At 23.5% G+C, this 14636-nt stretch overlaps 4 protein-coding genes across 12 annotated transcripts; 2 read left to right on the forward strand and 2 right to left on the reverse strand.

The window, feature by feature from the left end:
- Positions 1–148: 148 nt before the first annotated feature.
- Positions 149–1838, forward strand: LOC102654925. The gene is made up of 6 exons (XM_006563512.3): positions 149–208; positions 317–504; positions 596–653; positions 749–1214; positions 1298–1465; positions 1595–1838. Exons 1-6 carry the CDS (start codon positions 202–204, stop codon positions 1731–1733), a joined length of 1026 nt encoding a protein of 341 aa, XP_006563575.2. The 5' UTR covers positions 149–201; the 3' UTR covers positions 1734–1838.
- A 755-nt stretch (positions 1839–2593) lies between these two features.
- On the reverse strand, positions 2594–4322 carry LOC410597 (SET and MYND domain-containing protein 5). Its single transcript, XM_394075.6, has 5 exons — positions 4200–4322; positions 3708–4000; positions 3329–3644; positions 3059–3236; positions 2594–2983 (listed from the first exon to the last, which is right to left on the reverse strand). The coding sequence occupies exons 1-5, from the start codon at positions 4242–4244 to the stop codon at positions 2652–2654; spliced, it is 1164 nt and encodes a 387-aa protein (XP_394075.2). The 5' UTR covers positions 4245–4322; the 3' UTR covers positions 2594–2651.
- Positions 4323–4509: 187 nt separating this feature from the next.
- Positions 4510–12968, forward strand: LOC725115 (poly(U)-binding-splicing factor half pint). 8 transcript variants are annotated; one of them, XM_006563514.3, is made up of 11 exons: positions 4510–4665; positions 5247–5301; positions 6325–6388; positions 7305–7370; positions 7616–7776; positions 9523–9581; positions 10185–10398; positions 10960–11446; positions 11539–11750; positions 11832–12225; positions 12296–12968. In XM_006563514.3, the coding sequence occupies exons 2-11, from the start codon at positions 5266–5268 to the stop codon at positions 12403–12405; spliced, it is 1803 nt and encodes a 600-aa protein (XP_006563577.1). In that variant the 5' UTR covers positions 4510–4665; positions 5247–5265; the 3' UTR covers positions 12406–12968. The 8 variants fall into 8 exon arrangements, with proteins under 8 accessions (XP_006563577.1, XP_006563578.1, XP_006563579.1 ...); XM_006563515.3 differs by lacking the exon at positions 9523–9581 and adding an exon at positions 8650–8696 and having other exon boundaries at positions 12296–12572; XM_006563516.3 differs by lacking the exons at positions 6325–6388; positions 9523–9581 and adding an exon at positions 8650–8696 and having other exon boundaries at positions 12296–12572.
- On the reverse strand, positions 12869–13782 carry LOC100578218 (NADH dehydrogenase [ubiquinone] 1 alpha subcomplex assembly factor 2). 2 transcript variants are annotated; one of them, XM_026445346.1, is made up of 2 exons: positions 13765–13782; positions 12869–13492 (listed from the first exon to the last, which is right to left on the reverse strand). In XM_026445346.1, exon 2 carries the CDS (start codon positions 13476–13478, stop codon positions 13029–13031), a length of 450 nt encoding a protein of 149 aa, XP_026301131.1. In that variant the 5' UTR covers positions 13479–13492; positions 13765–13782; the 3' UTR covers positions 12869–13028. The 2 variants fall into 2 exon arrangements, with proteins under 2 accessions (XP_026301131.1, XP_006563576.1); XM_006563513.3 differs by lacking the exon at positions 13765–13782 and adding an exon at positions 13605–13732.
- Between the last annotated feature and the right edge of the window lie 854 nt (positions 13783–14636).

The raw sequence follows: 14636 nt of genomic DNA on the forward strand, positions 1-14636 counted from the left end.
ATATATTGGATGATAAATCTATTCTATAGCTACTCTATGGTATTATTTTTGTCTTGGCGGGAAATAATAATTTGCCGTTTTATATATGATGTTTATTGTCAAAAATTTTGATAGGTTTTGAAAAAATTTTATAAATCTTACTATTTTGATGTTATTTAAAGATATTTTATTATTCAATTTATTTTATTTCTATTTTATATAATGCCGGGTTAGTATTATTTGATTAATTAAATCATAAATTATTATTTATAAATTAAAAAGGTTATATTAAAATATTAATCAATCATGATTATTCTTATATTTTTTAACTTTTTAGCAAGATATCCATCTGTTCAACAAATGATAGTTAATGTTATTAAAAGATTTAAATTTGAAGATTTAGAATCATCTGTAATGCCAATTTTTCCAGAATTATCATGGACTGATGTAAGATCAAAATTGGTTAAAAATCATAAAAATTTTACATCAGTTAATGTAGCACAAATTATTAAAATAGTTATTACTGTAAGTTTTGTACATAAATATGTCATGGTTTTACCAATCTTATTTATTGTTATATTATTATATATTATTTTTTTTATTTTATTTGTATTAGGAAGCTAAACTTCAGAAGAAAATTTTAAGAGATCGATTATCAATATTACAATTAATTGGTAATATATATACATGAGTGTGTACATATATATAAAATTTATTTATATATATATATATATATTTCATAGCAAATAATAAAATTCATATTTTTCAGATATAAGTTGGCATAGTAATAAAAAAGTTTGGTATGGTTACACATTAATAGGACCTACAAAAGTTACAAATTATATTATAAATAGAGAAGTTCAAAATATTATGCAAGATCATTTTGATTCATTAGATATGAAAATTAATGTAAAAATAAATGCACATAATGGTATTATATATGTTTCCTTAACTGAAAGTAAAACCAAGAAAGGAAAAATTCAATATACAATTCCAATTTTTTTTGCTTTATTTGTGGGTCAAAAATATTTTTTTTCTACCAAAAAACAAATTTCATCTGAGATTTTAGAAGGAATAGTAAAAAGTTTGGGTTATACAGATTCTAGAAGATTTAAATTAATGGGTAGAGATCTTAAATCATTAAGTGAATTATGTTGGAAAAAAAAAGAAGGAACAATAAATTCTGAAAATATTAATAAAATATTAATATTTAAAGATGGTTCTCCTGATAAAAAGTAAGTTTCTTTAAATTATTTTTAGGTAGCTAATGAAAATTTAAAAAAAATATTTCTTATTTCATATATTTTATACATTTTAGGGAGACAGGTATAGATTTTACTCAACAAAAACAACGAAAAAAATATGCAGAAGCGTGTTTTGGTGATAATCCTCCTATTTTAGAAGTTCTTGTTGTAAATGGACATAGTATACCTTTATCACATAAAGATATATTGGCAAAATTACCAAATGAAAATATAGGTGCAACGTAAGTTTTATTTAAATTGAATATATAACATATAACATAACATAACATTACAATTTAAATTGTAATATGATGCAGTATTCTATAATTCCAGTATAATTGTGATTTTATATGCATTTAAATATATTTCAGATGGGAATTTCGTAGTCATAACATTGTTGCATGTTTAACGAAATTAATAGAACGACGTATACTTATTACACCTGTACCTTATTATATATCAAATTTATTGACATTAGGAAAAAACGAATTAATCCTTAAAAATGATTGACAATTTAGTATCAAATGTCATATAATAATATTAGCATAATGTTAATGCAAAAATTATCTAATTTAATGATTATATAATTATTTAAATTTTAAAAGACAAATTGATATTACATTTTTTTATAATATTTATAATTTAGTGTGTGCAATTAATCAATTTTGAAATAATTGTTATGTACAATTTAACATAATTTTTATTGAATTAATAGTAAACAGAGTATATTATTCTTTTTTTAAAATCATCTTATATTAAAAAAAAAAAAGGATAAAAAATATGTATATTATTTCTAATTTATAATCTTTTAATTTTATTGAACTGATATATCTTTTAAAGTATGATAAAAATCTATTTAAAAATTGTATAAATTAATACTCTAGTTATATTTATATGTGTATATATATATATGTATGTATAATAATAAATTGTACAATATTATGATAGAATTTTCTTATGTACAATTTATTTGATACTTTATTACAATATAATGACTTATAAATAAAAAGCCTTTACACATAAATATATATATTATATTGTAGCATTGTCAAAATTAAATATTAAATATCTTATTATAAAATATATATATATATATATAAGAATATCTATTATTTTGTTAAATTTAAATTATTTGTAACAAAAGATTTGTTTTTTGGAACAATGCATTGATTGTTCTACTTTTAATAAATATTTTTAGAAAATGAAACCACACATTAAATTATATTTGCAAATAAAATTAAATAATAATATATTATATAATTAAATAATATGTTTAATATTTATACTTGATTAAAAATATATTGCAAATTGGTAATAAAATTACATCATATATAATATAAATATAGGTAAATTGAATAGTTATTATGACATATAGGAATATTAAAAAATTTATTTATATGCATATATATACTATAAAAATTCAAATTTTCAGCTAGACATATCATCATTATCATCTATTTCATCTTCTGATGTTAAGTCTAGATCATTAGCCTGTGATAAACATTTATTACAATAACACTGAAATAAATACAAAGAATTTAATGCTTTTTGTCGAGAATGTCTACTTCTTTCTAGACAACATTCATCAAGATAACTTATACATATTTCCTCTTCAGGATGTATATCACGTATAGCTTTTAAAACTAGTACATTATTAGAATAAGGAAATTCTACAATTGCATTTGGTACACAACTATGATTAACTGATGATTGAAGAATATAAAGTCCAGAACCTTCATTATTTAAAAAAGAAGCTACCGCTGAAAAAAATAAGATTAATGTAAAAATTATATTGTTATAATTTATATTTTATATTAAAATTATAGAGAATTTACCTTCTTCCATATCATCATAAATTCGATCTATTAATTTATCAACTTGAATTCTTTCTTCTCTTGGTAATTCCAAAGCAGATACATTTTTAACCCAACGACTAAATGCACTAGTTCCAATTCCTTGACCATTTGTACCTACTAGAGCTAATAGACTTTTAAAACCTTCTGGTGTAAACCACTATAAGTAGAAATTTTTTAAAAATTTATTCTATACATATTCATATACATTATATATTTAATACATTTTCAATTATATTTGTATATACATACATGTTCTATAAATTCTATATTTATAGTTTTCTGCATCATTTGTCTAAGTACATCAATCTGACCAACAAATTTTTCTCCCAATAGTTTATGTGCAATTTCATGTGTATCATTAACTGTACGATGACAAAATTGTGAAAAAGTTGAAAGAATATCCTCTTTATTATTGGCTTGATTAACTAGAGCTACCATTTTAACTAACAACATTATTGATGCTGTCTCTGGTGGATAATGCATTTGCTTCCATGTTTCATTTAATTGAACTAAAGGATGAGATTCATCTTTTTCTCTTGATTGTAAACATATTGTGCTATGATATCTAAAATTTTAATATTTTATAATCTTAATATTAGAATTATATTTATAAAATTGCAATAATTACCTTAAATAAGCATCAGTTTGACATTCAATACTACAATATTTTGTACCACATTCAGAACATTCTGTGATTAATTCTTTTTTTGTTTCACAACATTCAGCATGAGGTAAAATAATTGTTGAATTTCCAGTCAATCTATGTACATTTTCTTCGGCAGTTTCTAAAGGTGTTAAACAATTATCACAAGCTAAATATCCATAGTCTAAGTTCCATGCAAATTGAGAACAAATTATAGGTTTTTCTTCCAATATTGTATCTCCATCTTTAAATGAACGAATAGCAAAAAGACCTTTACCCTGCAATAAATTGATATCTATTTTTCTTTTGATAATAAGTAATATTTAAACTTGTATATGAATAAATATAAAAAAAAAATGTTTTCATGTATTAAGTTCATAATTAGATATTTATAAATGCATTTAATATAATTTTTAAATAAAATAATATAATTATTTTATATATATAATATAATATATTTATATAATTATATTATACCTTTTCATTATTAATTAATCTGACCTGAAAGTCGTTGGAACTCATTGTAATTTGATTCTTTAACGAAAAAATCACATAAATTTCTAACCTTTAAACATGCGTCTGTAATTGTCACAATCACTACTGTAATCAAGTATTAATTAATATGAAAAGTCTGTATAAAAAATTAATATTAATAATAAAGAATATTTTCCAATAAAGTAATTTGATATAATTGTATTTTTATTTAAAATTAAAATTACTATATCTTTGTTACTCACATAAACAATTATTATTTCATTTTACATAAAGTTATCATTGACTTACATAGTACTTATAACACTTCCGTAAAGGCAAGCTTCGGATCATTTTGTATGTAAGTTACTTGTTCCAAATCGTTGAGATTTAGTTAGTGAAGTACATGTAAAAAAAGTATTAATTACAATATATTGAGTCACGAGGGATAATGAACGGAGCAATGGCCATGGTAAGTTAATTATTATTATTATTTATAAGAAATACTGAATTATTAGAAACAGCAAATTTTTGATCATGATGGCGGTTGTAGAATGCTTGTGTGTAACGTACTTATGATTAACAATCTCGGAATATTCAATAAAATATACAATATTAATGTATTTTTGTAATATTTTATAAATGTATTATTATTGATAATTCTAATATCGATTAAATAAATAAAGTTATTCTTTTAATTTTTATTTTTATATTATATCATTTTAATGTAAATAAATAAATACTTTTTTAAACATTACTTTTCTTTCTTGAATTTTTTTTATATAATTGTTTTTTTTTAATTTTTGTAATAAATCAATTATATATTAATATATAAAAAATTTAAATTTGTATTATTAAAGTAATATATGATATAGTTTAATGATTTAAATATTGCAAAATTTTATTTTTTATTAATTTTTTTTTATCTTATATAGTTTATAAATATAAAATTTTTATATATATTTTTATATATATTTTACAAATATTTTATATATTTGTTATATATTTATATTTATATTTTATATATTTTATAAATATTTCATATATTTATAGGCACCAACATCCCAGAATAATGTGGAACCTCCTAGCAAGAAACCTAGAGTTGAAGGTATATTGCTAATATTTCCAAATAGATGTATGTCTCTAATCTATACTAATAAATTATACAATTAAGCGTACAACTGGAAAAGACGGTGAACACAGAAGCAACAGCAAGCATAATATATTTCTAAGCAAAGGAAATGATGAAGAAAAGCATATATTATTTACTTAGGACAATCAGGTGCTAGCTTTCTATTAAACTGCTGGCAAGCTATAAGTGTTGAGTGGTCTATTGCAGTTTCAGAATATATTTTGGTAGGCTAGGGTGATAGGTGATCGTTGGCCCTCAATAAAACTAATGTATGGTTGTCCTTCTGTTCTGAGATGTTACAGCGGAGAGACAGTACAGAATCTGTGGCCTACGACTGAGCTGTGATCATGAGCGTGTGCCAAACAAAGAAAGAGAACGCTACATTCGTTGAACAGAACAAATCAGAGTTTTGCAAACTCCTACTGACACAGCATCTATTGTCGAGTACCAAATATGATGCGTATTTTAGATAGGTCAGCATTTTAGGATAATCTTCTTTTATCCTAATTATAAGCTTCTACAATTTATTTTATTAAGATGAAAATAATTGTTTATTATATTATTATTATATAGATCTTTTTTGTCATTGAAATACTTTTTTTCTAACATAAATAATATTTATGATATTTTAATTTTATTTCTAAATATGAAATAAAAAAAAAAAGAAGCTTATAAATAGGAGATGCAATGGCGACGTGTTTTTTAAAATATCAGTTTATAAACATTTATATTTGAATTACATAAGTATGAGGTAATTTGTTCTTTTATTAAAAAAGACATATGTAAAACAAATAAAAAAATTATTGGACACAGGGTACACAACACAAGAAAAATTCATTTTACAAAAGCTCGATCACGTTAGATTTTTTGTTAATTAGGATCGCCATTGCTATACAGAATGTGTTAGGGTTAATTGCGTGGTAGGTTGGAAAAGGCAAACTGTAAGAAAATGGCGCAGAAAATGCACTGAGAGTATTCTCCTTTGCTTTGTGCTTACAGATTTGTGCGTCGCCTCAATCTCGGATAGTTTGCGCACAACCATCATTGCTCAGCCCAGAACACGGTTAGCTGTTAATCAAACAATCGAACAAAGCTAATAGTATTAATTCGAGAAACGGCAAAAATCATAAAAGAGAGAAAGAAACGTTTCAACGTGTTCTGATTTCTGTTTCAGAGACTAGCAGACCAAATTGGTTATGATCATACGAAACCTAATCTAGTTATTGGTAGTCTTTTTTTGGGGCTGATAGTGTAAATCGTAATAAAATTTAAATGAAGTTAACCGAACAGTTGCAATAATTTCTCTTAAATTTTGATATATTTAGCATAATTTTGACGTTATTTCTCTTCTAAGATGTAAAATAATTTTTATTTTAACGGCGTAAAAGAAAAGAAAGGAATGCATTTCTTTCAAAATATATTTATATACGAATGTATATGTACATATATGTAATTTTGAACATACATTACTTTATATAAGTAACGTTATTGTTCTTAATTGTTTTAATTTCTTTGAACTTACAGTTTGGAGGACGATTCTACCGCAGTGGGAATTGCTGTACGACATCGTTACTTTTTGCGTCTCTTTTTAAGTCATTTCTTTCACTCTTTGCCCATATTAAAAACTATAAAAATATATAAAACTTATGTTTATTAAAATTTTACAGTACACCAAATATTAAATATTCTTAAATTGAATATTATATATATGAATATTTAAAATTATGCTTAATTTTAAAAAATAAGACTAGAAAAGAAAGATAATAGAAATTGAATTTATTATTGAATACATTTTATAAAATTATTAACAGTTATAGTACCTCTATCATCGCAAAAAAAAATGGAAAAAGTATGGAAGAAAAAAAAATAAAAACAAATGTTGAGATATTCTTAAAAAAATTCTTATGTGTGTGTGATGGTGGAAGTACTAAATATAGATTTCATATTTTATTTTTATCTAATGCTAATTTTTTTCGTAGGAAATGCATCAGAGTTCTTGCCAGGCCCTATATATGATCTTAATCAAATTAAACAAGTTGTTGCTGGTATGTAAAATTATAATATACAAAATTACAAATTGTTATGATAATTGAAATAATGTAATATTTATATATGATGTAGATAAAATATACTGTGACAATTAAATTTTGTTGCTCCAATTACAGTTATGTTGAGAGTGAATAATAATTTAATGGACAAATAGCTGATAAGATCTGAAAAATTATTATTCAATAGAACATATATTGATAAAATATATTTTGTTTTACAATTAACATTTATTTTGTTACAGGACCTGGAGCTAAATATCTTACATTGCCTGGCATTCTAGGTGCAGGTCTTCCAAAAATTACATCTGAACAACAGGATACAGTAAATAGAGCAAAAAAATATGCAATGGAACAAAGCATCAAAATGGTTTTAATGAAGCAGACACTCGCTCATCAACAACAGGTAATTTTTTAACATGATGCTAACAAACTTTACTCGCCTAACATATATTTTATATTCCATTGTATATTCATAGATTTTTATATTGTCATCATTTGTCATGTAAATATCAGTTCTTTTTTTTTTTTTTTTGCTACTATTTTAATATATTTAAATAAAAATGCATTATAGAAACATTATATTATATTTTCTATTAATATAAATAAAACTAATAAAACAATCAACATCTATATAATAAATATATAATAATAATAAATAATCTATATAATAAATAAATATTTTGTTAAATTTTTTTGCATTATTTGTAAATAAGAATTGTGAATACAATATATATATATATTTATATATAAATATACATATTTTATCCATACTTATATTTTTCTCTCCTTTTATAAAAAAAGAAAGAGAAAAAAATAAAATATAAAATATATATTTAAGAATTAATAATTAATTTTCATTTAATTTATTTCTTTATTTCATTAATATTATAAATTCATAAAATGTTGATTGTTCATATGAATACACAATGGAGTTAATATATACATTTAATTAAATGATATTAAATGATGTAAAAATTATAGGGTTCTTTTTGTCTCAAAGATATTATTTAAAGAAAAATTTACATTTCTTCCTCTATTTAGCTCTTTGCCAGTAATATAACAAAAATTTAAAAAATTAAAAAAAAATGTGCTTATAGTATTTTAAACTGATATTTGTCCTTACAATTTAGCTCGCCCCGCCGAGTAATATTTATTTTTATTTTACATATATTAACCTGTGTTCGTTATGACGAGCGAGTAAAGTCAAAACATATAACAGAAATTAAAAACGAACACTGGAACCTAACTCTGATCGGTTGATTTTTTCTCCCCGCAGAAGAATAAGTTGGTCCTGCGGCAGCAAGTTTTATTGCTAATGTGCAGGTTAGTGTCAACCAAGTCAAGACAGAAACGATACGAAACCGCCTTACGATCAAACACTCCTAAACGTTTCCCTGAGTTACTACTGTAAGCGAAGGTTAGATATCTTGAGATAGTAGTCGGCGGGAGCAGAGCTGTACCAGCGCGAAGGAGGACAAGTTTTTGCGCATGAATCTCTGGACGTTTTGAGAAAAATAATTAATATATACTTCCGAGCTCAATTATTCTTTCTTGTTTTTTTTATTATAATTGATGAGTTCCTCAATAATAGTTATAATGTACTATATACAATGTTAAAATTTTAAATTAAATTTAAATTATTTTCTAATTTTAGTTTATTTGAAGATATTATATTTAGAATATTATTTCATATTTATTATAAAAATATAATCATTTTTCAATGAAATACTTCTTTTGGATTTTTAAATGTAATAATATTAAAATTTTAGTTAAAGAAAAAATTAACATTTTTAATAACATGTTTTTAATATTTGATCGAAATAAAAATATAATTTGTTTGTTTTTAATTATCAAGTATTTTGAAATGTTATTTCAAACAATATGAACATTAAATATACGTATAATATTATCAATTAAATTAAAATTCATATATAATTTATTTAGAAGAAATTTATGTAATTCATTAAGAAATTACAAAAAATTATTTTAAATAAATTTTTATATCTTTGTAATATTAAGATAAGAGTAGTTGAGCAACGAAGATGGAATGGTAAAAGAGCTTGGGGGATTTTTGAAATGAACGAGACATGGTGTATGTGTGTAAGGGGGAGGGATATCAATAGAAGGCCTATGGTCCTTTGTGTTACAGCAAATGGCTAGTCAACGGAATCAGGTGCAGAGACAGCAGGCTCTCGCCCTCATGTGCAGGTTTGTTTGTTCTTTGTCTTAGCCCTCCAAATTTTGTCCTCGATATTCGTCGTTTTAAGTAAAAAATACTTTTCAACCTTCATTCTGTACAGGCTAAAAATTTTCATTCATCATTTGGATTTGGGTTTTAATGAATTTTAATTATGTACTTAGAATAATCATATATTTTTTCTCTACTGTTAAAAATTGAATTTAAATAATTTTATAATATTATAAATATTGCCTAATATTTTAGTTGGAAGAGAATTGAATTGAGAAATTAAAAATTAAAATTTTTTAATAATTTTCTATCTAATAAAATCATATTATTATCACTTACATTTAACATATTTTATATATTTTTAACATTTCTTCTGCTTTATTTCATAAGTATTTAAATAAAAAAAAAATATATAAAAATATAACAGTAATTTTTCTTTTTTTTATATATCTTTTTTGGAAAAAAATATTAAAAATTTGTTTTGCTTCTTTTTCTTTTTCTTATTTAATTATGGTAGGATAGAATTATAAATATATTATGAAAATAGATATAATTAAACAGAAAAATTTGATTTAATATAATAAAAAGTGATTGTCATCTGAAATAAAATTCCTATATGACAGGGTATATGTGGGCAGCATCAGTTTTGAATTAAAAGAGGATACGATTAGGCAAGCTTTTTTGCCTTTTGGTCCTATAAAATCAATCAACATGTCTTGGGATCCAGTTACGCAGAAGCACAAAGGATTTGCATTCGTCGAATACGAGATACCTGAAGCAGCACAACTTGCTTTGGAACAAATGAATGGTGTCATGATTGGTGGACGTAACATCAAGGTAGCGGGACGTACCTATATAACGAATTTCCTGTCCCCCAGCAATCCTATCATCCCGCCGGAGGTCGGCAAATTTTTATTTAGCTTTATCCAATATGAAATTCCTTTTGATTGAATTGCATTACATTTATAAAATGCGCTTCGATCAAAAAAAATCTTGCTAAAATTTTAATGGTTTCATCAAATTATTATTATAGATTTTTAAGTTTCTTATGATATTTTTTTTGATATTTTAACAAATATAATAATAAATTCTACCATTACTCCAATAAAATATTTATTTTGATAGGATAGATCTATTCATACAAAAATTAATATTTTTGAATTAGTAAGATATTTTTAATATATTAAAGTTATGTATTCAAGTAAAGAATATAATTCCTAGACCTAATCCTGTTTTCATATATCTATATATATATATACATATATATATATATATATATATATATATATATATATATGTTTTTTTTATAATTAAAATGTTAATATATATGACAGATTCGTTACAAATATTTTTTTTTATGGTTGAAAATATTAATCATAAATCTTCATTTTCCTTCAGGTTGTGGGACGTCCGTCGAATATGCCTCAAGCTCAATCCGTTATAGATGAAATTACTGAAGAAAGTAAACATTATAATCGAATTTATATTGCATCAATTCATCAAGATTTAACAGAGGATGATATTAAATCTGTGTTTGAAGCGTTTGGACCCATTACATATTGTAAATTGGCACAAGGAAGCTCACCACATCGACATAAAGGTTATGGTTTTATCGAATATGAAACAATGCAAGCTGCTTTGGAAGCTATTGCATCAATGAATTTATTTGACTTGGGTGGGCAGTACTTACGAGTAGGCAGGGCTATTACGCCACCAAATGCTCTTATGGGTCCGCCAAGTGGAACTAGTATGATGCCTACTGCTGCAGCAGTTGCAGCTGCAGCTGCAACTGCAAAAATTCAAGCGATGGATGCGGTAGCCAGTAATGCAGTTGCTCTTGGTTTGACTAAGCTTGGAGCAGCTGCACCGCCGATTTTAAATCAAGGTATGAATTAAAAATAATTGAAAAAATTTTATATTTTTAAGTTTTTTATAAGATTTATAGAAATGAATATATAATTTTTTATATACATATAGCTTTACCTGGGATAGTAAGACCCAGTATTGCTCCTGCAACAATGATGGCACCACCAACTATAGCAACAGTAGCACCTGTTATACCTCCTCCTGGTATAGCTATACCGCAAACATTAACTCGACCTCCTGCAATAATTCAACCAATACCTGGACAACCAGTTGTGATACCACCTCCAGCTGTTGTTGCACCTACAATAGTAGGAACTCCAGTTGTAAGTTTTTTTTTATCATTTATTCTTCAGAAAAAAAACAAGAAATATTTCAAATATTTAAATTACTCATAATATTATTAGATACCAGTTACAACTACAACAAATTCTGATATTATGAGACGAGCACAAGAGCAAGCAGCTCATCAAAAACAGCAAGAAGAATTACAAAAAAAATTGTTAGAGGAAACAGAACCGCAAACATTACAGCAACAAGAAAATATGTCAATCAAAGGACAAAGTGCGCGTCATCTTGTTATGCAAAAACTTATGCGCAAAGTTGAATCTCGCGTTGTCATTTTACGAAATATGGTAGCTCCAGAAGATGTGGATGAAAGTTTACAAGAAGAAATTCAAGATGAATGTTCTAAATTTGGAGTTGTCGAAAGAGTTATTATTTATAATGAACGACAATCTGAAGACGACGAAGATGCAGAAGTTATCGTAAAAATTTTTGTTGAATTTTCTCAAATGAGTGGTAAGTTTATAAAAAATTTTTCCTTTTTATTAATTGCTTTTCTTATACTTATTTTAAATACTTATTTTAGAGGCAGAACGTGCAAGAGATTCTTTGAATGGTCGTTACTTTGGTGGACGATTAGTGAAAGGAGAATTATACGATCAAGCTTTATTTGATAATAGTGATTTTTCAGGTTGATTACAAAATACTATCACATCATGTGTTGAATTCCATCAGTTTCATTTAAACAAAAGAATTTACTTACTGTTCAGTGATATTCCATGTTGTCTACATCGGAAATACTTCTTATACAATGTAAACAATTATAATCTATCTTCTGATTAAAAAAAAAGTCTAGGTTTTAATTTTTGTTTATCTTCTATATATTTAAAATTAGTCAATTAGTCAGAAATATTATCAATATCTAGTAGAACTAATTTTTAAAAAATTATTTTATTACAATATAAATTGAAAATAAAAAAAACTATTGAGAATAATTTTGTTCAGTAAAAAATTTACAGCCGAATCATTATTTGTATCATTTATATGAAGAAATTTAATTAAATTTAATGTCAATGTTATTTTCATTTAAAATGATGATTAATTTTTTATTGAAGTATATATATATATAAGTTTATAAGTATGCAAAGAAGATATAGGATATTAATAAATTGTTTTATTCATAGGCTATAAACAAATAATACACATAAATTATATGTCATAATACAATTATATGTTACAATAAAGTTTGTACATATTTACTAAATTTTATTAACTTTAAACACTTTTCTAAAAAAATGCATAATTTAATTATACCTAATCTAATGATTATTTTGTTTGTTTTCTTTATATTTTATGTTGTAGTCTTGTCCATGGTTTTTATATTCATTATAAACTGGAAATGAAGTGTATTCTTTATTACATAATGTTGATTCTTGCGATTTATTATTTGAAAATTTTGCTTCTATTTGTGCAGAATTTTGTTTTTTTATCATTTTTAATTTATAATTTTTTTCTATTTCTTCTTTTGATGGTGGAACTTTTCTACGATATCTTAACCATGCCTCCCATTCTACAGGTAACTCTTGCTCGTGATTATCCTTATTTAGGGGTACAAAATATCGTGGATTTCTTGAAGAACTTGATTTTTGTATTTCATAATATTTTGTACCATAATAATCTTCGCCAATTAATTTATGTTGGTTTATTCTTAATGATGCAATAAAATGTTTAAAAATCTGTTGAAATATACCTCGTTCGTTTTTAGACATTTTAATTTGAAATACTAAAATATTAAATTAAAATTATTATAAAGTAATTAGATGAAAAAAGTGAAATATTTATATTTCTATTATTATATTTTTTTATCAATATTTATTTAAATGAAAATAAATTACCTTTATAAAAAAAGAAAAAAAAATATATTCGAATATAAATACAAATAAGTATTTGATTAAATTAAATAAATTAGATTATAACAATTTTTTTTAATACGCACATAATAATAAAACGGTAAGGTAAACTTATTTCATGTTTAACATGAATATTACTACATACCATAAAATAATGTTTTTTGTTATTATATTGGTAGTCTTGAATTTTATATGTATATTTGAGTTATTTATTCTTCGATTACTATTAAAAGAGAAATTTTTTCTTATTAATGATAAATATTAAATTTTTTTTTATGTGTAATTTTATATCATATTTTAATGTTTTAATATATTATATTATTGAAACACGGAAATTACATTTCTCTGAAATATTAATAAAATTATGAAAAATATATATATATATTATAAAAGAAAAATTTTAATTCTTATTTATTATTATTTTTATATATATTTATATATAAAATTTTATATTTAATTATGATTTTATTTTTTATATTTTAATGATTTTTATATATACGAAAATGATTATTCTTTAATTAAAACCAATATATCTAGTAAACATTATTTATAGAAAAAATTTGATATCGATATATTATGAATGAAATATTTTTCTTAAATTCAAAATATATTAATTTCATGAAGATCTTCACTCTTGTAAACATAAGTTTATTTCACAATGCTTAATAAGATTATATTTAGAAGGTTTCTCTAACTACAATGACACGTCGTAAAATCAATTCTATAATTCAATATAACAAGTGTTAACTTTTATATGTACAAGAACATTTAATAGATAAGACCTAGCATAAAAATATTAATATAAAGAAAAGTTAAAATTTACACTAATATTTTAAAATATATAAACACGAACTTTTATTGGTTATAAATAAATCGCAGATTTTATCATTATTATGTAATTGCAGCTGATTTTTAAATGATAATTAATAATTATTATTATTAAGGTTAATTTACGAAATACTATTGGACTATTCTTTTATAGAAATATGCATTTAAAATGCATTTATAAATTAGAAA

Source organism: Apis mellifera, linkage group LG15, assembly GCF_003254395.2.
Source record: "Apis mellifera strain DH4 linkage group LG15, Amel_HAv3.1, whole genome shotgun sequence".
Taxonomy (NCBI): domain Eukaryota; kingdom Metazoa; phylum Arthropoda; class Insecta; order Hymenoptera; family Apidae; genus Apis; species Apis mellifera.

What these genes read in the sequence shown, in the direction of transcription:
- LOC102654925 (XM_006563512.3), top strand. An exon ending in GATGGTTCTCCTGATAAAAA is followed by an intron (nt 1,215 to 1,297) that starts GTAAGTTTCTTT and finishes TATACATTTTAG; the next exon opens with GGAGACAGGTATAGATTTTA. An exon ending in AATGAAAATATAGGTGCAAC is followed by an intron (nt 1,466 to 1,594) that starts GTAAGTTTTATT and finishes AATATATTTCAG; the next exon opens with ATGGGAATTTCGTAGTCATA.
- LOC410597 (XM_394075.6), bottom strand. Translation starts at nt 4,244, where the DNA reads ATGAGTTCCAACGACTTTCAGGTCAGATTAATTAATAATGAAAAG. An exon ending in GATTAATTAATAATGAAAAG is followed by an intron (nt 4,001 to 4,199) that starts GTATAATATAAT and finishes AATTTATTGCAG; the next exon opens with GGTAAAGGTCTTTTTGCTAT. An exon ending in ATATAGAATTTATAGAACAT is followed by an intron (nt 3,237 to 3,328) that starts GTATGTATATAC and finishes TTCTACTTATAG; the next exon opens with TGGTTTACACCAGAAGGTTT.
- LOC725115 (XM_006563514.3), top strand. Translation starts at nt 5,266, where the DNA reads ATGTGGAACCTCCTAGCAAGAAACCTAGAGTTGAAG. An exon ending in CAATAGTAGGAACTCCAGTT is followed by an intron (nt 11,751 to 11,831) that starts GTAAGTTTTTTT and finishes TAATATTATTAG; the next exon opens with ATACCAGTTACAACTACAAC. An exon ending in TGAATTTTCTCAAATGAGTG is followed by an intron (nt 12,226 to 12,295) that starts GTAAGTTTATAA and finishes TACTTATTTTAG; the next exon opens with AGGCAGAACGTGCAAGAGAT.
- LOC100578218 (XM_026445346.1), bottom strand. Translation starts at nt 13,478, where the DNA reads ATGTCTAAAAACGAACGAGGTATATTTCAACAGATTTTTAAACATTTT.